Consider the following 24,126-nt stretch of genomic DNA (forward strand, 5'->3'; position numbering starts at 1 on the left):
CCAATTTTTTTTTTTTTTTAAATGAGTTGTAGTTTATAGACCACATAGATTACAAATAAAAGAGCAAATAGATAATTTTTTCCATTTCGTCAACAAAAAAAAAAAAAGATAATTTTGTCCATAGCCACAAGTCATGATTTAAAAAGATCACTCAGTTAGAAATCATGACATCTTATAAAGATGCTAATACTTTATATTGTTGGCACGTCTACAATGACAAATTTATCTATTATAATTTGTTAGGTTAACGATTTAGAGTCTTTTCAATTTTTTTACCCTAATAAAAATCCAATATAAAATCATGTCAAGTGATGTGACACTTTTTTGTTTGATCATATAAAAATTTAGATTAGAGGAGACACATCTCATGCAAGATCAAGATGAATCATCAACCTCATTGATGATTAACAATAGGGTATAACCTATCAATTTTATTGTTAGTCACAATAAGTAATTTAAAAAATTAAAAGAAATTGACAAGAGAGAATTAAATGTTATGCAATACTGTAGCAAGAAAATTTTATGCAATACTGTAGCAAGAAAATCATAATTTGTAAATAAAAAAGTTTAACTTTCATATGCACTTTTAGTGCAATCTTTTTTACATTGTAATCGCAACCAACTATATATGACTTTAGAATATGTTACGATAAAAGTCAAACATTTATAATGATTAGATATTATGATCGATGGACAATGGTTAGGTATTTTACGGTGACAATGTATATAAATTAAATTCAATAAAAAAGAAAAAAAAAACAATGATATGCATGATTTTGGTCAAGTAGTCACACACCTAAATATGAAGGAAGAAGTGGTGAATTCACAGTTTGAATTTTGACTAATATAATTATTCCTGCAGTTATCAACAACCGAGACGTACTAACAAAACTATATTATTTATTTTTAAAAACGGGTTCCAAAACTATGTTAATTGTCAACTAGATGATAAGATAATGGACTCAAATGTAAGATTCAACTTTGCTTTTGTGTTAGTACTAAATTAATCAATTTTGACAGCTTAATTAATAATAATTAATTGTTTGTTATGGAGGGTGGAAAAAGTAAAAAGCAGCCAACCCAAAGCATGTTGCAATTATTTTTTCATTTCATTTCATTTCTTTGAATATTTCTCCTCCCTCCTCTCTTTAATATCTTTTTCTTTCAAACAATGCAGAAAATTCAAAACCGTTCCTTTCATTGAAAAATTTCCCAAACCCTTCTTTCAAATCCCTAATTTCCATCAACAATGGGTGCGTACAGAGCCGATGATGACTACGATTATCTCTTCAAGGTTGTTCTTATCGGTGACTCCGGCGTCGGTAAATCCAATCTCTTATCACGTTTCACAAAAAACGAATTCAGTTTGGAATCTAAATCCACCATTGGTGTTGAATTCGCTACACGGAGTATTCATGTTGATGATAAGATTGTAAAGGCGCAAATTTGGGATACCGCTGGCCAAGAAAGGTTACATTTTTATCTTCGCTTTGATCGCATTTCTTTTTTTGGTTTTTGATTTTTTTATTATTTTTTGGGATTTTTGTGGAGCGAATTTTAGTGGGGTTTGGTTAAATTTTAACGGGTCTTGATTATTTTATTGAAAAATTGAGATTTGATTTGGTGATGATGAATGATGTAGGCTGCATGAATTTTGAATTTGAAATGTCTGTTGTTGTTGTGGGATTCTTGTTTTTATCTGGATGATTTTGACATTGGAAAATTAAGCATTGTGTTGTTGTTGTTATTAGAAAAAATGCAAACATAGGATTATGCCATTCACATTTTTCTGGGACAATGTTGCTAAATTATGCTATATATTTATGGCATGATTGATGTATGTATTGATAAAGTTGCACAATTACCTGAGTGCACTTGGATGAGATGGTTTAGGTCTACTAGTTTAACCAGTTGCGCACAAAGTATTTGGTATATTGGGCACAACTCGTTCGTACAAAACCGGATTGTAAGGTGAGGGGGTGACTCGGAACGATAGGCTTTGATAATTGGGCACAACTCATTCGTACAAAACCGGATTGTAAGGTGAGGGGGTGACTCGGAACGATAGGCTTTAATACCATTTTAGGTTTTTATATTGGACCTAACTCATCCTTACAAACTCTAATTTGGCCTTATCTTTTATCAATGCGGGACTTGGGTTTATCCCAATACAAAGGATACCTATTTTATAACAAAAAGAAAATTGCACATTTGATGACTTCTGTAAAATGGTGAATGGATTGAAAGCTTTATGTTGCCATGGTTTTGACTTTTGAGCCTTGGTAGATGGTTTTGTGGGGAGTGGATGCATCATCATACTCGTATCGTAGAACAATTCTGTAGTGTAGATGAAGGTTTAGGGTATCTCTCCTTGTGTGAATTGTGAAATAATAGATGAGTTCCCTCATGTTTTTTTCTTCCACATTCGTTTGTTTTTGCAACGTCTGCTTCCAATTAACCTTTCCTTTTCTTTCTCTAAGCAATATGCTGCTCCCAAAATCGTCTGGGTAGATGGCTCGAGATAAAAAGTTAAATTGACCACATGATTTCTCAATAAACATTTGATTGAGAAAATAAAGTTATAAACACCCATTTACGTACCCGATGATACAATATCACTTTGGTCATAAAAGTGACATCAATTTGGTTCCTAAGTCATAAAAGTGATATCTATTTGTTTCCCAAGTCATAAAAGTGACATCATGGTCCTCCAAAAAAGGTGGCATTAGGTAGTACTTCAATCAAATCTACTCCTTCAATCATGCAAAGTTGACATCAATTTAGTCCATCAATCTGTACAAAGGACAATTTTGATGATACTTTTAATGGTTGAGGAACTAACTTGATCTCAAAATTCATTGAAGGACTGAAGTTTTGACTACTGTATTTTGAAAGACTAAATATGTGTTTTTTCTTACTGTTGTATTTTTTTATTCTACTGTGCTGTATATATGCATCTCATTTTTGTAATTTTCATTTCTACAGATATCGCGCAATCACAAGTGCATATTACCGAGGAGCTGTTGGTGCATTGCTCGTGTATGATGTTACAAGACATGTAACTTTTGAAAATGTGGAGAGATGGTTAAAGGAACTTCGTGACCACACAGATGCCAACATTGTAATTATGCTTGTAGGGAACAAGGCTGATCTTCGTCACTTGCGTGCCGTGTCCACAGATGATGCTAAAGCATTTGCTGAAAGAGAGAACACATTTTTTATGGAAACGTCTGCCCTTGAATCATTGAATGTTGACAATTCTTTCACAGAAGTGCTTACTCAAATATATCGGGTCGTTAGTAGGAAGACTCTTGAGATTGGAGATGACCCTGCTGCTTTGCCGAAAGGGCAGACAATCAATGTTGGCAGTAGAGATGATGTCTCAGCTGTTAAAAAGGTTGGATGCTGCTCTGCATAGTTTGACAGCTGATAGAAAGGATCTTCTTCGCAACAAATGGTATATCTATCTGCATGATTCAACCAATTCTCAACATTTTGAGATCCATGTGAAATTTTCTAATACCTATGCTTTTTCCTTTTTGTATTTTTCCTCACATGTTTTGTCTTTATTATTGTCACTATTTTTTACTGAGTACTGTTTGCTCATAGGGATTTATCGTTTTACCTTTAGATATACAAAATTACTGTTTGTATTGAATGAAAGGGATATCATGCTCGTAGATTGTCTAGTAGTTACAATACTTGCCACGCTTCTTCTAATTTTCCTTTCCATTGGAAAAGGAAAAGTTCTATTGATAGACACCAAATATAATTCAATCCTGAATTTGTAATGTGCATATACTGCTTAATGTCGTTAGGATATAAAACCATCTGACTTAATATTTATGACGCTTTTGTTGTTGCACTGGGTGCTCCTCATTGCAAGCTAACAAGCTTTCATATCAAGATGTTGCTTATATGCTTCTATAAATAATACAGTGCTCAACGCACAGTATCAGGATTGCAAGAAATTGCACAGCACTTGAAGCACTCCACTGCTTTTTTTCTAGATATAACTTGTCCTTGGCTTTAGTTATAGAGAAGTGATACTTTGACATCAAGATTTTGATGTCAAATACGATGTATGTATTTTGATGTTCAAATAACGCCAGTCTACAAATATCTTGACAAACATTATTCTTCCAAAGAGTTGGAACGGCCAATAATAGATAAGAGGCCAACATACATGATATCAAAAATACGTGGCGAAAAAGTAAAGCATTGTGAATAAATAGAGAAATGATTTATTTAGCACTACAACGTATTTCATTGTAAAGAAAACAGTCTAACATCAATAGTAGTGTACAGTACTTTATAAGTTGCTGCTACTGCTAATGTTACATCTATTTATTGGCTTGGTCAGATGCAATTGTTCACTGTAAAACTATAAAAACCATTCAAAATAACACGTACAGAAAAAGCAAAATGAAGTTATTGCAGTAGCTCATGGTTTGGGAGGAGAGGAGCAAAACTGAAGTTTGCGAACAATGTTGTTCCTCACTTCTTCATGATACTTGCGAGACTGTGGAGCACGCACCATGTCTTCAGGACCAGGAGCAAAAGGGTTGAAAAGAACACCCTTAGGTGTTCGAGGGCTGCCATTTTCATTGTCGGAATCAATGTGGGTGTCATTCAGTTGTTTCCTAACCCCCGTCAATGTCAGAGTTGATTGAGATTCCAAATCAACACTCTCTCTCATAGCGTGACCAGGAGTTACACAATATGTTGCATGCTCCTTTCTCGTAGCTTTCGGAGAGGAAACACCATTGAGAGTAGCATTCACTTCCACAGCAGCTTGTTTTTCCTTGCAAGAATCCATTTGAACCGAGTTTTAGCTACACAAACCATTGTTAAAGTTAGATATAATTTAATATAGGTGCTATTTAGACACTAAATGTGTATTTGGTATCGTATAAAATACAACTTAGATGTGTGTGGTGTCAGAACCGAGGAAAGAAAAACAATATAGAAATCATAAATCATTGATACAAACAATGTTGGTATCGGATTTTGTGTCTGAGAAACACTTACGAATTTGATTCTCCATAAATACTTCGCTTTTCTCATCATATAGAAGAAAAGAAAGAAACCCTAATATTACATCGTCGGTGCAACACATGAACAAATTCTCTCATATGAAAAGTCTCATGAAATCTTAACCACTCAAAATATTATTATTTGAATGGTGGGATTTTTACTAGATTTCCTCAAGTGAAATTTTCATTGAGATGATTCGTTCCTCCAAGGGAACAAATCAGCTCCAGTGGAAATTTTCGGTCACAAAATCTTTGTCACTCAAGTATCTCAATTGCATCGATGAGACATAATTGAATGATGAAGATTTTTACTAGACTTACTTTAGTTAATCTTCCATTGGACAAGATCCGTTCCAAAAACACAGACAACAATAATATTTATTATTAGTGGAAAAAACAATATAATAAATCAGATACTGTATATACATTCACTGCTCAGATTTTGTGCCTAAGAAACGTTACTTTAATTCAATTCTCCACAAATACCATGATTTTCTCATCATATAAAAGGAAAGGAAGAAACCCTAATTTTACCTCGCCGCCACAACACAAGAACAAATCCTCTCATGTGGAAATTCTCCGTTGTTGAATCTCAACCACTCAATATCTTATTATTGAATGATGGGATTTTCACTAGATCTCTTTGAGTGAAATTTCCATGGAGATGATTCGTTCCTCCGCGACACGGAACGGTCATCTCCGATGAAAATTTTCTGCTACAATTCGTCATTCAAGATCTCGATCTCATCGATGACACCCTTTCAAAAAAAGATCTGGATCTCATCGACGAGACATAATTGAATGATGAAGATTTTTATTAGACTTAATTTAATGAAACTTCCACCGGAGAAGATCCGTTCCGAAAACACAAACAACAATAATATTTATTTTTAGGGCAAAACTATAGAAAAAGCCAAAAACACAAATTAAAGCATATTAATGAATTGATTGCATCATATCATCATAAATTATTAAAGGTAAAATTTTGTCCTAAGGTGGGAGAAAAGAGGAGTGAAGTACCTCTGGATCTGTGAGTCAAAGTTAAGTACACCTTTACAGCTGCCGCCACCACAAAGCGCGAACAAGACAAAGAGATGCAGATGCGCCAAAAAAAAAACCCTTCTTTGTATTTATATAATTTTTCTGACACGTGCTAATGTTTTGTCTTGTCAAACACGTGTTTCACTTAGGTGTCATTGGTCTTTTGTGCATTTGATCTTATCTCTCTCATCTAAATAATTTATTTTAATTATCTATCCATCATTATCTCTCATCTAAAATACTCCCTTCGTCCTAAAATATAAGCAAAAATTGGTCAACGAAAGTTAATGTATTTGGTACAAATTTTTAACCAAATACATTAACTTTTGTTGACCAATTTTTGTTTATATTTTGGAACAGAGGGAGTATACTAAAGGCATCAATGACACCGAAAGACAATAATGACACCCAAGTGAAATATGACAAACACCTCCTGAAAATGTACACACACAAATATCTTAGGTTCAATTCAATGCCTACGAAAAATGTCTAATGTAAAATACAGTTAAGTTAAGACTTACCGACCTTACTATCGTTTTTTTCCCTCGAAATTCGGGAATACTATGTATCTCTCTACAAACATTTCATATTTGTTTTCAAACTTGTGTTCAAGATGGAAATATCTCTTTGAAGAATTCTTGTTCTAAAAATTACCTTCGTATACTTTGGGAGTAACTTTGGAACCCGATCTTCTATTTACCAAATATTCTACATTAATTAAGTGAAGAACAAATAATTTGCACTCTTTTCACTTCATTAATTCTAGACTATGAAGTTAGTAAATTTAGTAGATAACGCTATATTTCGAAATTCCATTCATACCAAGAAGAGCGACTTTTACACTGTTGCGTAAATACATTAAGGCGGTTGACACTGACACTATAGTTATTGGAAAAAACCGAAATCTAACAAAAAATTAAAATAAGGTTTGAAATAAATTTATGAAGAGTGATATTTGTAAGGATTAGTGGTTATAATATGGTATATGAGTTTATTGACTTGGATCAACATCATTTATATTCATGCATCACGTCTCGTAGTATTTGGAGTAAGTTAGTTTTGTAATGATGGATTAGACCTAACACAAGAACCTAATACTTGTGTTGTTTGTTTTCTATCAAAATCGTGTTTGCCTAAAAATATTTGTGATTTCTGTCTTAATTCTAACCTTTTGGCAATTAGATTGTTCTTTTATAGATTAATTTAAGATAAACAATTGGTTTTATTATGAAATGATAAACAATTTTAATTTCATAATTTTCATTATTATTTTGAAGAGTCGTTGTTTTGTTTTTGAATTTACAAAAACATTGAAACCCTAACTAGATCTCCATTCCTTAAGCACCCTCATATCATTTCCCTTTCATTTACTTCAAACTTCAAAATGATGGAATTTAGAAAAGGAATACCTTGGGAAGAATTGGGTTTAGCTATTTAGATAAGTTATAGTTTTTTTTTTTTTTTTGAAGTATCATTATAGTTTCTATTAACACTACACTACACTAAAAATAGATGAATCATATGGATTTGGATGATAAAAAGCGGATCAAAATAATCAGAATTAACAATCCACAAAAAAATCTTTTAAAAAATTCAACCAAATCAATCTATCAAACCTAGAATTCATTTTCAATTGAAGAATATTCATCCAATCCATCTATTAAGGTATACTAATTTATTTATCTTTACATATTTTTCTCTTTAACATGTTTTTATATATTAATTTATCCATTCGTTATCATATTTTCCTTTTGATTGAATTCAGCCAAGAACATATATTTTTTAATTTAAAGACCGGTGTACCGGTACACTAAAAAATTCGAGTATACCGAAGAAATTGCCTCGGAGAGGGAATTTTTAAAAATAACTCCCGCGGCATTCTTTATTTGCTACGGGGGTTTTTATTTTATATCCTTCACTGTTATCAACACGCTAACAATGTCGTAGGAAATTTCTCCTTTGCTAGGGGGGTTTGCAAAATTGGATCTAATAACCTTTTGTTGAAAGCGAAAGCGACCACCGTGGAATGGTTCCCAGTGAAGAAGTATTTGTGGCCGATCTCACTTGAGACATGATAATGTTAAGTTCTCACTTCTCAAAGACTAAAAAATGGTTAGAGATTTAAAAGCCAAAATCAACTCATGTCTTCCTCAGAAGAGGTTGTGGGGTGGATTGTGGACATTTACCGATTCTTTTTTTGGTAGTGACTTTTACTGATTCTTTATATTAAAAACAAAAATCCCAGAAATTATATGAAGAAAATTCTAAAATTCACAAATTTTCTCAGAATGTAATCGCAGTCAAAGCATTCTTTTTGTTTTTTAAATATTTGCAAAGAAATTTGGGTACTTGCAGTCAATTGATGTTGCAAACAATTGACAGGGATGGAACACGGAACAATTAAGAAAGTGAAATGGTACTTCGGAAATAAATATTATTATTTAACAGAAATTTAGAAAATTCTTTCGCTTAATAGGTACGAAACTATGTATTTTTATAGAAGATATAATTTTTACATGAAAAGTTAACGAGAATATCTATTATCGCCATCTAAACACACTCAAACAACAACTGTAGCAAAAGACGAATATTAATTAATCAAGGGGCTGCTATGTACAAGGAGCAATCATGTAAAATAACAAATAGTGTTGCATTACTTTGAAGTTTGAACATACAAAATTCGTTGGCAAATGAAAAGTAATAATGAACAAAAGTTGTTGGTAAATAAAAAATAATAATGACCAAAATTTGCGTTTTCCTATTACTTGGGTTTCATACTTTACTTTGCCCCTCATTCTTTTGAAGATACAGATGCACCAGAATTTTGGTAGAAATCATTTTGTTCCTTTCCATGACTAATTAACTTCTGAAGCCGAAAAAACATCTACTTGGATTTTCTTTTATTTCCTCCCTTTCTGCCAGGTTTGCCCGATTTTTTACCCTTTGGCGACTTGCTCTTCATATAAGAAATTTTGCTGGCTTTCTTCTGCCTCTCCTTTCGAATTTGATCCATATCTTTGATTTCTGAACGGACATGAGCATTGGGCATTGAATGCTGCTTCTTGCCGCCTTTGTAATTCCTACCACCTCCTTGGTAAGATCCTGCATTACAAAAATCAGTAAGTTATATCATTCGCCATTAATAACCAACAAAAAAAATCTTACAACCATGCATCATTCTTTTGATATTACCAACCAACCAGCAGATATTACATGCAAAACTAGTTCCTGGATGGCGGAGAAACATGACAAAGCAAATGAGGCGATTTTAAAAATGAGATCAAGGATTTAATATGCAACACTAACACAGAAAAAGCATCCAAATTTCATATGCTACTTAGATAAGAATGGTTGCTAAACAGAGCGGTGACTAAGCTACAATACAACCATGCCTATGTTTTTGTTTCTTGAATATTTTTTGGCAGAAAAGTAGTAAATTCAACTATTGAGTATTAATGCAACTCCTAGAGCCTAAATCCCACGATATTCATAGATGCAAACATCCATGGATATAGACGTGGATGGATGCGGGGGAAGCACAACCCACCCCATTATCATCCCTAAATTAAAGTAAGTAATGAATTATGTATATTACCTCTTGAACTTCTTGATTCCTGAGCATCACCATCAGCACTTGTCCCTTTAAGAGATATCTTGGAGTGCGAGCGTTCCTTCCACTTTTTATATATACCAGTCTTGTTGGCCTTTGTTTTTGCACCACTCTCTGTCTTTATCTGTACTCCAAGTAGAAATAAAAATGTTATGTTCTAAATCCTACGGGTTTAGGTAAATAAAATAATATCATTTTGCATAGTAAGTACTGACATAAAAGATAGAGCCTCATGAATACTATACCTTTCCATTTGCAGCAACACGGTCACCGTTGTTTAACTTGATGTACTTTTTACTCCTCTGACAGCAAAAGGTTTATAAGAAATAAATGGAAAATTATGCATAAAATTTGAAAAACAAATTAGCTTTCCTGTCTTTTTTACAATTAAACCACGACTGTTCAGCATTTACCTTATCCCAGTGATATACAGATTTTTGTTTCTTAATGCCAGCACCATCATCTGCACCTAGATCTAGGACAGCATCATCCAATCTGTACGTATTACATATCATTAGGATCGAAGCCAAACAAACCAAAGCTTAAAACATAGAAAAGTCAGAGGGTGTATAATTGAATCATCCAGGTTGAATGTCGCAATGTAATATACAAGCAAAATGCCAAACACCAAAGGACAGACAATATGAGCCAAAAGTCTGTCTTTTCCAACTTTCTGCTTCTGAACTTATGATTTAGGATCTATTTGGCCAGCTTTTTGGGGCATAAAAGCTACTTTGAAGCTAAAAATAAGACAAGAGGTTTAGAAATAAAATAAAGGTAAAGCTGTTCGGCTATTTTTTTTTATAATTTGAAAGTTGGTTGGCAAAATATCTTCATAAAATTTTTGCTTTGATTATAAGTTATTATAAATGAATGAGATATTTGAAAAATAAAGATTGTTTAGAAAAATTCTATTACTAAAAGAGACATGAAATGAAATATGATTTTTTTTTTTGAAGAAAGTCATAAATTATAACATCATACTAGTAATTACTAAGAGAATGCACTATGTTTGAAAAACTTCTATAAATTATATTTATGAAATTATTGAAGAGTTTAATTATAATATCATTAATTATAAATATAATCACAATACAAAAAATGAAACATATAAAGAATGTTTGGTATTGGAAACTGTATACATATCATGTACAACAACAAAAGGCATAAATGAGATAAATGAACGGAGAAAACTATATCATCTGGTGCTATAATCCCTTTTTGAAAAATAAAATTCAAAAAAGTATATCTACAATCCTTTGTATATGCGAAATAGCACAGATCAATATCAGCTCTACGCTTTAATTACAACAATACACACTGTGGCTCTCGCCCCACACTGTGAAGAGCATGCAAGTATGTAAAAGTAAGGCAGCCCTTGGTTTCAAAGTGGGTTCAACAAGAAAGTTTCGCAAAAGATTTTCCAAAGTTCCTCTCAACTACTTTTGAAGGACCATTTATTATGTTTCTCTTCATTAAAAATAAAAGTAGCTTTATTTCTAAAGAACTTTTACTGAATGTTGTTTGGCCTACCTTCTCCTTTCTCCTTTTAAGGAGAAGACAAGGCAAGAAAAACTCAGGCAAAACAAAAGAGTATGCCAAAGGGATATTTTGGTTCTCACTTATAATGCATCTCCCACCCTACTCCTTCATCCCAGGATTAAAATGATTTTTTTTTAAAAAAAGACTAATTGGTTAATCGAGTAGATATTTACCTGTTTGAAGAAAAACCTTCATTAGCTTTTACCGCAAGGCCTGCCTCCATGTGCTGCACATGATAACAAGATATAAATTATAAGTTAAACGGATATGTCTATGTGAATCTAGATAGTATGAAGAATAGTAATATAGACAGTGACTTGCCTGATTTTGAGGTATGGAACTTATAAAGTATTCCTCGTCCTTGAAACTTTCTGGATTTGGCTTTCGCTTAGAACCACGTGCTGCTGAAACCAAAAGAAACAGAGTCAGAAAATAATAATCTTCTGTCTTCCTCGCGTCAAGTAGCCTTCTACATCAAAATGCTAAAAGCATACAATGTAAAAGAAAACCCTGAAATTTTCTATCAATTTTAACATACAAATTATCACAATGCCAAGATCTTAACTGCTAAGAAATTGAGTTCATAAGGCTGAGATACTAGGTTCATTGCCTCCAAGTGCAATGCATTTGAAAGTCGCTTTATAAAACAGGGAAAGAAAAAAGAAAACCGGAGTTGGGGGTTGACAGGAGGCAACAGGAGCCCAGTATGAGTTACTGGTCTTGATTATAGACCAATAATAAAGGTGTACACACAAGGACTCATGGGGGACTATATCTACTCTAACTAATTGTAACTAGCTAGTCAGATTAGAGGAAACATAATAATCCCACACACTTATCTTCCTGATAGTAGACCAATAGTACAGGTGCAGCAGTGCCGGTAAAAGGGTACATTTCACAGGGGATTATATCTCCTAACCAGCTGTAGCATGTAGCTAACTGGTCAGATCAGAGGAAACAAAATCTCACTTTTCAATAATAAAGGTGTACACTAGGAGGAATAGACATTTCATAAGAGATTATATCTCCTGTAACCAATGTAGTCAGGAACGAGTTCCTACGTAGGAACGGTGGGCTGGTGAAGGGACGTAAGATCGAGGAACGTAACACGGTTCGTAAGAACCCACTCGAGGGCAAAATTGTAACTTCACGTATATACACACACAAAAACTTAAAAATAATAATGCAAGAAAGTATATTATTAACTAAGGGGGTAAGAAAGTATAAAAAAATGTATATTTAGTATTAATCTGGGTACTTAAAAAAAATATATCACCATGGGCCTAGCCCAATACTATATAAAAGAGTGAAATAACCAAACCCTAATTATTCTCTCCTTTCTGTTCTCCTCAAACACAGCCGCTGCCTGCTGTCCATCTGAACTCTTCATCTAAACTCTCAGATCTACCTCTCTATCTCTCAGATCTACCTCTCTTCAATCGTTCTCATTCTCATTCTTCTTCCTCCTTCACTTCTTCTTCCTTCTTCTCTTTCTCTTCTTCGATCCTGACCAAAAAAATAATAATTTTTGCAAACACGACCCAGATCAAGGTCGTAGCACGTTTGGGTGGGGAAAGCACGTAAGATCGTGCGAACCTACATGCTGGGACTCGATCCTGGCTACCCTGCCTGTAACTAATTGTAACTAAATCAGCCAAGGGTGGTTGGAATGACACGGAAAGAGTAGACATGGGAAAAGGATTGCAGAACTTCAGGAGTGGACTGGAGAGTCGAGACTCTCTGGCTCTTCTGGAGTACATCAGATAAAGGGGCAAGTGACAATGAGATAATTTATTTTTTCTGTCGATCTTTTGCATCTCTTTGGATTTGAAAGCGTCTCCATTGATTTGGTAGAACCTTAGCATTACGTTCTCTAGAAGTGAGCATCCATCTAACTTGCTTCCTCTGAAATGTCCATTGCATACTTTGAGAAGTTACAATTCTATTCTTTGATTATGCCACCGAGTGATCTGCCTCACTTCGAGTCATACAAAATTGATCAACATCGCAAAATCTGTTAAATCAAGTCCTAGGAGGTAGTTTGAGTCCATGTAGAGTTTTGTCAAGGCAACAAAGAAGCCCTAAAGACTCCCCAGGAGCAACAAATCCAAGTATTTACTTCATAAAACCTTTTCAATGAGATCGCCATTACATAGGAAAGCATTCTTAATATCAAGCTTGTGACGAGGTTAGTGGCACTTAGCAACCATAGACAAAAATAACCAAACAGAAGCCATTCATTACCACCAGCGTAAACGTGTCCCCATAACTCAAGTCAAGGAATTACGTAGAACATTTAGCAACTAATTGAGCCTTAAGCCCATCAACCTCACCATCAAGACACTTTAACTGTAATAATCCACAATATCCAACAATAGACTTCCCTAGAAAAAGAGGAGCAATGCCCCAAATCCCACTGCTTTGAAATGCAGACATTTCTTCAACCATAGTAATAGCCTAGCCTAGCATAGTTCCCACTTACCATTAGTAAGTAACCTTTTACCCCTTCCCTTATTTTTCACTTTGATAAAGCCTACATGACAGGTTCTTGAAGTTGATGTTCAAAAATATAACCTAATGACACATTCACACCTTAGGTTGAACTAGAAACAGTCCAAGATTAACAGATAACATAAAATCCTAGCATAATATACAATTTGAAACAAACAAAATAAAAGAGCACCAAAATGAGGACAATCCACTTTGCAAACCAAAAAAGTACAACAATCAGACTTAAAGGACATCAACTGGCATAAAAATGGAACAAACCTTTTCTCCCTTTATCCATGGAAGGAGTAATTTCCGGTTGATTTTCCTCCTGCAAGGAGAAAGAATATGTTTGTCCTCGACAAATGAATAAATGAAAAGAAAATCCTAAAGTAAAACCAACTAGCTTGATTCCAACCAAAACCAGGTTAATCAAAAGAGTGTGGTCGACTACTCCAAATCCAAGTTACTGTAATGGCTACGTACCTTTTCACTGTTACTCTTCGATTGGTGTTCATTACTCTTCGAATGCTGTTCATTAACTATAATACTATCATGAACGGCTCTTTTCCTTTTCATCACATCAACCCATTGACCAGAAGGGCCCTGCAATTATTTATTGAGCTTCATTTTAGATTTTTTAATATAAAGGTAAAAGTTAAAGCAGAAGGACAGTAATGTAGGTATGCACATCGAAATAGATGATTCAATAGGTTTTGATGGCAGGCACGAATGGAACGTCTATAACATAGTCGTCAATACAGCACAACAAAATTCAAACTGTAAGAGCAAGATAGGAAATTGACGTAAAAGCTAAGTGTTGAAGTTATGACATCATAACATCTAATGCCCCATACATTGTGTATATGCAATAAACAAAACAAAACAAAATTATAGTTATCATAACCAAAATGAGTTTATTCAATAAATGCAATTGGAAAATGTACTGTGTGATCCATACATTATGCATATTTTGTGTTGGAAAAAGACATCAAAACATGGCTAAAATGTCTTACTATTGCAATACACAAGCATGTGTCTGGTGTAGGATGTAGAAGCAACAAACAAACAGGTATATTGAAATTGTGTTAGGCAAATGAACTGAGTCCCCAAAAGTCAAAATCCAAAATCAATCAAAAACTATGTGTTGCATATTGCAATTATCTTATCAACAACAATATCTTTTATTTAAAAATTAAAAAAGTTGGAGCAAGGGGGTGGGGAGACAACAGAGGAAGGCATGGCTGGGCCAAGGATAAATAATATTCATATGATACTTACATTTTTACCAACTGAGAACTTTACACCTTCTAATGAAGAGCAAGCTATCAAACTAGTTATTACATAATCTACAAGGTAAACAGTGATTAATCCCTATATAATCTTACTTCATTCCCTATACTCAACAGGACTAATACATCTTCCCTACAGACTAATCTTTTAGTAAATTTGACTCAGACAAATAAGATTTCTATTTGGTACCATATCCAACTGTCATGTATACAAATATATTAAAATGGAAAACAATACAGAAAATGCTGAGTTGCATAAGAGAATAGTGAAATTTAGTCAATTGAAGGAAGAACTAGAAAATCTCATTCTAAACATCTAACCAACGAAATAGAATAATTAAATTAGACCAAAACCAAACAAAATATAGATTATGGACAATGTTTTGAGTAGAGACGTACTGCTCTACGCTTAGCTTTAGCTGCTTCTCCTTCCGCTTCCAAAATGGTCTGCTTTGGCCTGATATATTTGAATTATTAAAGTTATGCACCTATAAAGTCTTCTAAAGAGGGTTGGTAGAAATAATTCCAGTTTATGAATATATCTTGCACTCACCTAAAATTTTTCAAATGCTCAGAAAACGCAATTGCCGTTAACTCCCCTGTTCCCAACACTTTGTTGAAAATCGGATGCAGACCTTCATGTGGCAAATCCTTTACTCTTCTAATGGACTCCTTTGAGGGTAAGGGTTTTGTTTTAGAGTATAAACGAAATGCATTTTTACAGGCTCTCTGCAATGCTTCCAGCTCCGCAGAAGTATCAATAACTTCCCTAACTCTGTCAGAAACAAGGTCAATGACTTTTTGAGGGAAACGGCCATAGATGGTTTCTCCATTTAACATTGCGTCGTCAATTCTTGACATCACTCCATCCATATCCCGCAAGACTTCTTCCTCAGTTGGAGCAGCTTTGACTGGTTTTGAGAGAAACAAATGAAGATCCAAGAGATAAGCCATATCCTCGGCAGTCAAGAAAGAATATGCGGTACCAGTACGACCAGCCCTTGCAACCCGTCCAACTCGATGAACAAATATTTTAGGCTTAGGAGGAAAGTCCCAATTGATAACATTATCAAGCAATGGAATGTCAATGCCCCGAGCAGCTATGTCGGTGACGATCAACAACATTGTCTTTCTTGACCGAAACCTGGCCACATGTTCTTTGCGAGCGTCTTGATCCATGTCTCCATAACATACAGAAGGCCTAATACCCTCTAGTTGAAACAACGAGTTGAGAAACTCAACATGATGTTTAGTGGATACAAAAATTAAAGTCTGCTCATCAGAACCGATAAGTTCCCTAATTAAATAGAGCAAAGCAGCATATTTCTCTTCCTGCCTCAAAGTGAAAAAGACAAGCTTCAAGTCAGGGCTGATTTTAGTTTCCAAATCGAGGCGAACAAGACGAGGGTCTCGCAGACCGGCCTTAGCAAATTCTGCAAGAGCACTGGGTAATGTGGCACTGAAAAGCAAGGTTTGACGGTTCTCACCGAGCTGGGCAAGAATTTGATGGAGCTGCTCAGCAAAACCCATACCAAATAAACAATCCGCCTCGTCAAAAACAACATACTCCACCTTACGCAAGGACATGTCATCAACCTCAGACAAATGGTGCATGAGCCTACCGGGAGTGGCAATTATAATATCTGGATTCTGAGCTAACTCCTCGAACTGACTTTCCATACTATCACCGCCAACTAACAAACTGACACGAAGGTCTGATTCACAAACAAACAAACCGAAATCAGAATATATAAACATAATATATTAATATGAGATAAATAAGCCTTGTACTATAAATGTAAATTAGATTTATACTCGCACATCCAATAAGAATTCACTACTTTATCATTTCATATAAACAATTTCAAAATACACTTACAAGAGTGGGATGACATGACAAAACAACACTCTCATTAGATGGCAACTTAAAACTGATTTAAACTAATAGAAAGTGTGCGTCGTTTCAAATATATGACTATAGGCATGTTTGGGTTGACTTTGGGCTTGTTTGGATTGACTTATTTTAACTTATAAACTGGCATTACACTTGTAACACTCTTTGATAAAACTTATAAAAACAACTTATGGCATGTTCATAAGCTGTTTTAAGCTTATTTCCAAAAGCACTCCATGATAACTCATGAAAACAACTATAGATTATACAAAAACTGGCATTACACTTGTAACACTCTTGGATAAAACTTATAAAAACAACTTATAGCATGTTCATAAGCAGTTTTAAGCTTATTTCCAAAAACACTCCATGATAGCTTATGAAAACAACTATATATTATACAAAAACTGTTAGACTTTGAGATTGTTTGTTACGGCTTTTGTCATGAAAAATCACCTTTTAAAACAAAATAATCACTTTTAAAAATTTTAATCTGTTTGTTACAAATATTTTAAAAAATCAGAATCTGACAAAAATCTAAAAACAGCTGTTTTTAGTAGCTTCTCAGAAAATTATCTTCTGATAATTGATTTCTTTTTAAAGTGATTCTCAATCTAGTAAACAAACACAAAGCAGGTTCTGCTTTTTTTAAAAATCACTAAAAATGTAACCACTTGTATGACTGTTGGGAGAGCTTATAACATGTTCGTAAGTTGTGTTCAGCTTGTTTCCAATAAGAGCTTACGAAAACATCTAATACCTTATAAAAACGCAGTGTAGCTTATATGACCGCAGATTAACTTTATTTTCTATTTCGTTATAGAAATAGTTTATACATACATAAGTCAATCCAAACACATCCTATATGATAAATGCTTATGCTATAAACACTAACTTAAACCTAAAACTATTTATCCAAACAATACATAAGTGAGAATAAAAACAAAACAAAACAAAACATACAAGTTCATTTCATCAGCTTATTTTCATAAGCACTTCCAAATAGACAATGGAAACAGCTTAATTAAGGAAAATGATTATAAAGAGAACCTGTGAAGTGGCCAAGCTCTTTAGTGAACTTCAATGTCTGTTGCGCTAAATCTCTAGTCGGTGACAAGATAAGTCCTCTAACGCCACCTTGAGGAACATGCTGATTAAGTCGGTGAAGCATCGGAACAAGAAACGCTGCCGTTTTACCGGAACCAGTACGAGCCATGGCGACGACGTCGATACCGGAGAGAATGAGTGGCATCGTTTTTCGCTGAATTGGAGTAGGAACTTTGTAGCCTTTGCGTTTGATTCCACTGAATACATCGCGGTTTAGACCTAGGGTTTCGAATCCGTGTTGATTTTTGTTGTTTTTCTTCTTCTTTGAACCTAGTGGAAAACCTCCCATTTTTTGAGATGGTAGCAGCAGCAAGGATGGGTCTGGGTTCAGAAAACGCAGACACGAGGGTGTATGATGAAGTGCTGTTACTGTAAGCTAACTCGGGTCGGGTCTATAGGCCCATTAACATGAACCCATACGGATATAGGGTTTTTAATAGGAGCACAATGAAGCCCCGATACGGATACGGATACGGGTACGATACGATACGGGTACGCGAATACGTCAAAAATTTTAAATTTAGGATACGATACGGCTTGGATACGTTTACAATTTTTTTTAATATATATATATATTAGACATAAACGCACAAAAAATAAATAGCGTGAAATCTTAAAACTAATTACACCAAGTCAAAATACAATGGACCATTCACCAACTAAGATATCCTTTAAACCAAAACATACCATATAAACAACCTGCACTATGATGATACCAAGGTAGTATGAAGATAGTCACCCTTTTCAAGTAATGGCCAATATAATGATCCCAATTTACAAAAATTAATACTTGTGATCAAAATACAAATAAAAATTTTAAATAAAAATTAAATTAAATCATTCGGATACTTCTGGGATACGTATCCGGGAGTATCCTTAACGTATCCTTAAGGTATCCAATATATTTTTAAATAAAAATTAAATTAAATCATTCGGATACTTCTGGGATACGTATCCGGGAGTATCCCCGGAGTATCGGTATCCGATACGTATCCGACACGGGTACGGCACCATTTTGGAGTATCCGGGCTTCATAGGAGCAAACTTTGTGTTTTTTATTTTTTTTGTAGGGATTCAAACTCCAGACCTTGCATATATTATGCATTGTTCATACCAACTAAGTTAAGCTCACAAGGACAGAGAAAACTTTGTTCGACAATATGGTCAAAGGTTGTCATAAAATTATCGTACAAGGATGTATGATTTTTAATATATTCTAGATGCACAGGAAAAAGTGTGGTGGATCTAAACATGCAAGGCAGTTAGTTAGTGGTTATTGACAAACGGTTTCTAAAGTTGGGTTACTCGATGTGTTTATGGAGGGATACCCATTTACTTGTATCAAGAGTTTAGGTACTTCCTGGGCATCTGAATATAGGTTGGATCGAGCTCTTGCTAATGAGGTTTGGTTTCAATCATTTCCCAATGCAAAACCCGAAAATTTAGTTGTGTCGGCTTCTAATCATTACCTAAATTTTCTTGATCGTGAGCCTCTAACCCAAACCTCTAACAAGAGAATGAGCTTCAAATTTCACAAAAGAATGTAAACTATATTTTTGCCTTGGAAAAACGCAGGTGTACTAGTTTCTAATGAGCCAGGTATGTGTCAGGTGGCAAAAAGCTACTTTGACGAGTTGTTCCAAGAACAAAACAATGTGCATGCCCCGGTTGTAAACGTCGTTACAACTGTAATAACTTATAATGATAATACCTCTCTTACCGCTCCTTTTCAAATACATGAATTCAAGAAAGTAGTGTTCCCTATGCATCTGGATGAATGTCATGGACTAGATGGTTTTAATCTGGGCATTTTTCAACATTTTCAGTTTGTTTGTATTTGTGATATCTTTTAGGAATGTTGCTCGTGGCTAAATCATAACCATTTTCCTCCCTCTCTCAATGCGACAAATATCGTGTCGATTCCTAAGGGATAGGAACAGAAGATAGTGAAATATTGGCGACCAATCCCTCTATGCAATGTTCTCTGCAAGTTACTTGCTAAAGTTCTTGCAAATATATTGAAATGTGTTCTTCATAAGTGCATATCTGGTAATCAGTCAACATTTGTGTCAAGTCGTTCAATCCTAGATAATGTCGTGATTGCTATATAAGTGGTTCATCGTATGAAGGTTAACGAGCAATGTAAAGAAAAAAAAATGTAGCTATTGAGTTAGATATAAGTAAGGCTTACACCCACATTGACTCACTGTATTTTAAAGAAGTCATGTTGAAAATGAGATTTGCGTCTCAATGGGTCCGATGGATAATGCTGAACGTGGAGTCAGTCAACCATTATATAATAGTGAACAATGAGTTGATGGGACCTATCATATCAGGCAAGGCTTGAGGGAGGAAGACATGTTGTCGTTGTGTCTTTTTTATCCTATGCGCAGAAGGATTGTTTGCGCTTATTCGTCAGGCTAAGCGACATGGCGACCTTCATGACATAGGCATATGTCGAGATGCACATGTTATCTCTCACCTGTTGTTTGCAAATGATTGTTTTCCTTGAATCCCATATATCTTCTTTGTTGGAATTAACTTTGGTTACTATTATTTATGACCTATAGCCTTGTTAAACGATAGTTCTGATATGACCCCATGATAAACTAGTGGGAAGTTATAATATTTATGTATACAAGGGATATACTTTTGACTTCCCCTAAAGATGAATCATAATAAAAATATCATGCTTAAATTCAATAATTAGACTGAAGGGAATAAGTAATTTACCATTGTTCTTGTTCAGGTGAGAGCGAGATAGTCGGTCTCATGCCTTGACATAGAGATCATGTCAACCGATAGTTGAATGACATTGTAACATTCATAACACATAGAAATTAAATAAGACTATGATCATAACTGGATAAAAACTTTCATTAATTGAATTCAACAAATAAATAGATGTTCACTGTGAAAACCTAATCAATAGAGGTTCAATTTGTAACACCCCGTTTTCCCAACGTAAAATTTTCATAAATAAAATCAGAGTCTAACAACTTTAAACGGAATGCTACGCTTCTTAAAAATTCATAAACTGAATAAATAACAATTTATTTTTCAAAATCATTTAACATAAGTAATTCAAAACTTCGCAGCGGAAATTAGTTCAACATAATAAATGTTTTTGGCATGCAGGCCTCATCATAAAAATCACAAAAGTCTTGTTCAACATTTATTCATAGAATATCCATAAGTAATACGTAAGGAATAGAAATAGAAGACATAATCCCATCCCGTTACGTATCAGAGCACCTAAGACACACTTGTGAGGAGTCCACTCACGACCGCAACTAATCCTGGTTACCTGCAAGTTACCTATACGAAGAGCAACATTTCCAAGCAGAGGGGTGAGATTTCTCAAACAATAATATTAAGCATATAAATCATATAAAGTACATTCAACAACTTAAACATCTTATAATTCATTAATCATATCTAACAACTTAAAATTTCCTTAACTAGTGTCACTATTCTTCCTATATTAGTCATATACTTCGTATCATATCATCATATAAATATCATCACATATCTACAAATATTGGTCATAAGCATTATCATATATCCTTTTAATCATAGCATCTTAATCATAGACATAAACATAATCATATAACATCAAGTACTAATCATAACCATAATCATCAAATCATAATCATCAACTCATAAACAAACATCATCATCAAAACAATCATGAACATCAACAACAATAATCATTTAGCATCTTATAATCATCATAACAGCTTCTTAATCAAACTCATAATCGACTTCATAATCATAGTCATAAACAACTTCATGATCGACTCGACTCTTGACTTGACAATGCGACTCAACTCGACTATGCAACTCTTATCATCTTAAATCATCTTGAGTCATCATGAAAATGCAAATGCATGTGGTACCAATCTAGGGCATAAGCCCTCGTCGCTTGTGAGCATAAATATACTCCTAGGGCATAAGCCCTCGTCGCTATTGAGCATAAATATACTCCTAGGGCATAAGCCCTCGTCGCTATTTGAGCAAAAGCTCCTAGGGCATGAGCCCTCGTCTCTGGTTGAGCATAAGCTCCATCGTCGTGGTTGAGCAAAAGCTCCAGGGCATGAGCCCTCATCTTTAAATGAGTATGCATGGACTCAACATCTTACGTCTTAGAAACTTCATGAACATCCATGACATCTTAACAACTTGACGACTTCATAACGACTCGACGACTTAACAACTTCATATCATCTTAACGTCTTAACATCTTAACATCTTAGCATCATGACAACATATGGATCACATAAATAATTCATGTCATATCATAATATAACAATATAAAATGATAATAAACAACATCTTAAAACATCATATTCATCAATCATAAACAACATCATATAACATCATATTTAAACATCAACAATAATTCACTATGTATCTTTGTAAAAACATAATAAATTATCCACCTCATATTTTCATGTCAAACCAAAGCTACTGGAAATGTATCACAAATATCAACAACTTTCATGTTTACAACAAAGATCAATTCAAAACAGAAACATATGAACAAAACGCAAAAACATGAAACAGAGAATGCTGTCACCGTACAATTTTGCTAAGACCTCCCTGTAGTATTTTCATCATAACTCAAAGACCAAACATCATTTTCACGTCAAACCAAAGCCACTAGAAAGCTAACAAAATTATCTAAAACTTTCATGTTTACGCCTAAGACCAATTCTGTACCGATCAATACCAATTTTCATTTTAAATTCGGAAAAGTTGTGCTGAAAGTCCATAAAAATTCACTCTGACCTACGTGCAGTAATTTGACCATAACTCAAGTTCTATAAATCCTATTGACGTGAGACCAACGACATTAGAAAGCTAACATCCATACCTACAACTTTCGTGTTTACACCTAAACCCAGTTCGGAACTTAAACTTGTCAAACTGAGACAATAAAAACGCGTTTTGCACATTGACAGCAAAATCGCAGTTCAGCTGCGATTTCGCTTTGGGGAAATCTTTTCCACTTCTTATTCGATCCAATACTCTCCAAACTTGACCCTAATCATTACCCTATGATTGCCCTATCATTAGAACACTAATTATTCATCAACTTACTGTATGCAAATTCAAAGGTTCTCAAATCTATTAACAACCTATTACAATTATTAAACCCTAATTCTTAAACTCACCAACATCTCATCCAATTCCATGGTTTTAACCTCAAAACTACATCCAATAATCATCCTATGGGTTATCTAAGGACTGTATACAATTTCTACATCAATTCAACAAGTTTTCATCATCTAATCATCAAATCTCTCTCAAAACCCTAATTCTCAAATTCTCACAAACTCTCCCCAACTTGTTAGATGTAATCTAATGATTTAACAACTTAATATTAATGCAAGATAGTCTCACCCTCACCTTAGATTAATTCCTGAATCAGCAGCAGCGTTCTTCTTTCCTAAGGTCTTCTACTCTCCTCTCCTCTTCTCTTGACTTTTCTCTTCTCTTCTCTTCTTTCTTGTTCTCCTCTTTTCCAAAAAGCGGTTTAAGGTAAATTCTTTCCAACCTAAGCTTCTCTATTTATAATACTAAAATATTCTTCCCAAATCTACTTAGGCCCAACAACTTATTCTTCTTTCTATTCTAACCCCCAAATCCACTCACACTAATAATCCTCATATTCTAATGAATAATATTTCTCTACTAAATATATATCTCTCCCACTTGATAATATTAATACACCAAATAACATATATATTTCCACATAAAATAACAAATATATTTCTGCACCAAATAACATATATATTTCTACACAAAATAACAAATATATTTCTACACCAAATAACATATATATTTCTACACAAAATAACAAATATATTTCTACACCAAATAACATATATATTATGCTAGTAAATACCAACATATAACATAACAAAATATCACTCAACAAAATATATTAACTAAATTATAAAAAGACATCTAATCTCAATAAATCATATATCCCTCATATAAATCATATAAATACACAGATATATTCTAAAACTAATTAAATTAATTAAATAAAAAGGAGGGCGTTACACAATTACTCATGGTAACTGACATCATAACAAAAGAAAAGAAAAA

The 24,126-nt window shown here is 34.1% G+C and overlaps 3 protein-coding genes across 5 annotated transcripts; 1 reads left to right on the top strand and 2 right to left on the bottom strand.

Annotated features, from left to right (window-relative positions):
* The first annotated feature begins 1,057 nt into the window (after positions 1-1,057).
* On the top strand, positions 1,058-3,797 carry LOC146931681 (ras-related protein RABA1f). Its single transcript, XM_085703232.1, has 2 exons — positions 1,058-1,470; positions 2,986-3,797. The coding sequence occupies exons 1-2, from the start codon at positions 1,250-1,252 to the stop codon at positions 3,416-3,418; spliced, it is 654 nt and encodes a 217-aa protein (XP_085559358.1). The 5' UTR covers positions 1,058-1,249; the 3' UTR covers positions 3,419-3,797.
* Positions 3,798-4,221: 424 nt separating this feature from the next.
* Positions 4,222-6,132, bottom strand: LOC146931682 (uncharacterized). Of its 2 annotated transcripts, none has more exons than XM_085703234.1 (2): positions 6,057-6,132; positions 4,222-4,835 (listed from the first exon to the last, which is right to left on the bottom strand). In XM_085703234.1, exon 2 carries the CDS (start codon positions 4,817-4,819, stop codon positions 4,445-4,447), a length of 375 nt encoding a protein of 124 aa, XP_085559360.1. In that variant the 5' UTR covers positions 4,820-4,835; positions 6,057-6,132; the 3' UTR covers positions 4,222-4,444. The 2 variants fall into 2 exon arrangements, with proteins under 2 accessions (XP_085559360.1, XP_085559361.1); XM_085703235.1 differs by lacking the exon at positions 6,057-6,132 and adding an exon at positions 5,571-5,863.
* Positions 6,133-8,708: 2,576 nt separating this feature from the next.
* LOC146931683 (putative DEAD-box ATP-dependent RNA helicase 29) lies at positions 8,709-18,353 on the bottom strand. Of its 2 annotated transcripts, none has more exons than XM_085703254.1 (11): positions 17,953-18,353; positions 15,562-16,723; positions 15,408-15,465; positions 14,203-14,322; positions 13,999-14,047; positions 11,551-11,630; positions 11,403-11,455; positions 10,101-10,182; positions 9,933-9,989; positions 9,673-9,811; positions 8,709-9,179 (listed from the first exon to the last, which is right to left on the bottom strand). In XM_085703254.1, the coding sequence occupies exons 1-11, from the start codon at positions 18,296-18,298 to the stop codon at positions 8,962-8,964; spliced, it is 2,364 nt and encodes a 787-aa protein (XP_085559380.1). In that variant the 5' UTR covers positions 18,299-18,353; the 3' UTR covers positions 8,709-8,961. The 2 variants fall into 2 exon arrangements, with proteins under 2 accessions (XP_085559380.1, XP_085559379.1); XM_085703253.1 differs by having other exon boundaries at positions 11,551-11,633.
* Between the last annotated feature and the right edge of the window lie 5,773 nt (positions 18,354-24,126).

Source organism: Medicago sativa, chromosome 4 (genome assembly GCF_051527215.1).
Source record: "Medicago sativa cultivar Bolivia chromosome 4, Bolivia_mono, whole genome shotgun sequence".
Lineage (NCBI taxonomy): Eukaryota > Viridiplantae > Streptophyta > Magnoliopsida > Fabales > Fabaceae > Medicago > Medicago sativa.

Coding starts and splice junctions, on each gene's coding strand:
- LOC146931683 (XM_085703253.1), bottom strand. CDS start 18,298: ATGGGAGGTTTTCCACTAGGTTCAAAGAAGAAGAAAAACAACAAAAAT. Junction 15,466..15,561: donor GAGCATTTGAAAAATTTTAG/GTGAGTGCAAGA, acceptor CAAATATATCAG/GCCAAAGCAGACCATTTTGG. Junction 11,456..11,550: donor GTTCCATACCTCAAAATCAG/GCAAGTCACTGT, acceptor TATCATGTGCAG/CACATGGAGGCAGGCCTTGC.
- LOC146931682 (XM_085703234.1), bottom strand. CDS start 4,819: ATGGATTCTTGCAAGGAAAAACAAGCTGCTGTGGAAGTGAATGCTACT.
- LOC146931681 (XM_085703232.1), top strand. CDS start 1,250: ATGGGTGCGTACAGAGCCGATGATGACTACGATTATCTCTTCAAGGTT. Junction 1,471..2,985: donor GATACCGCTGGCCAAGAAAG/GTTACATTTTTA, acceptor TCATTTCTACAG/ATATCGCGCAATCACAAGTG.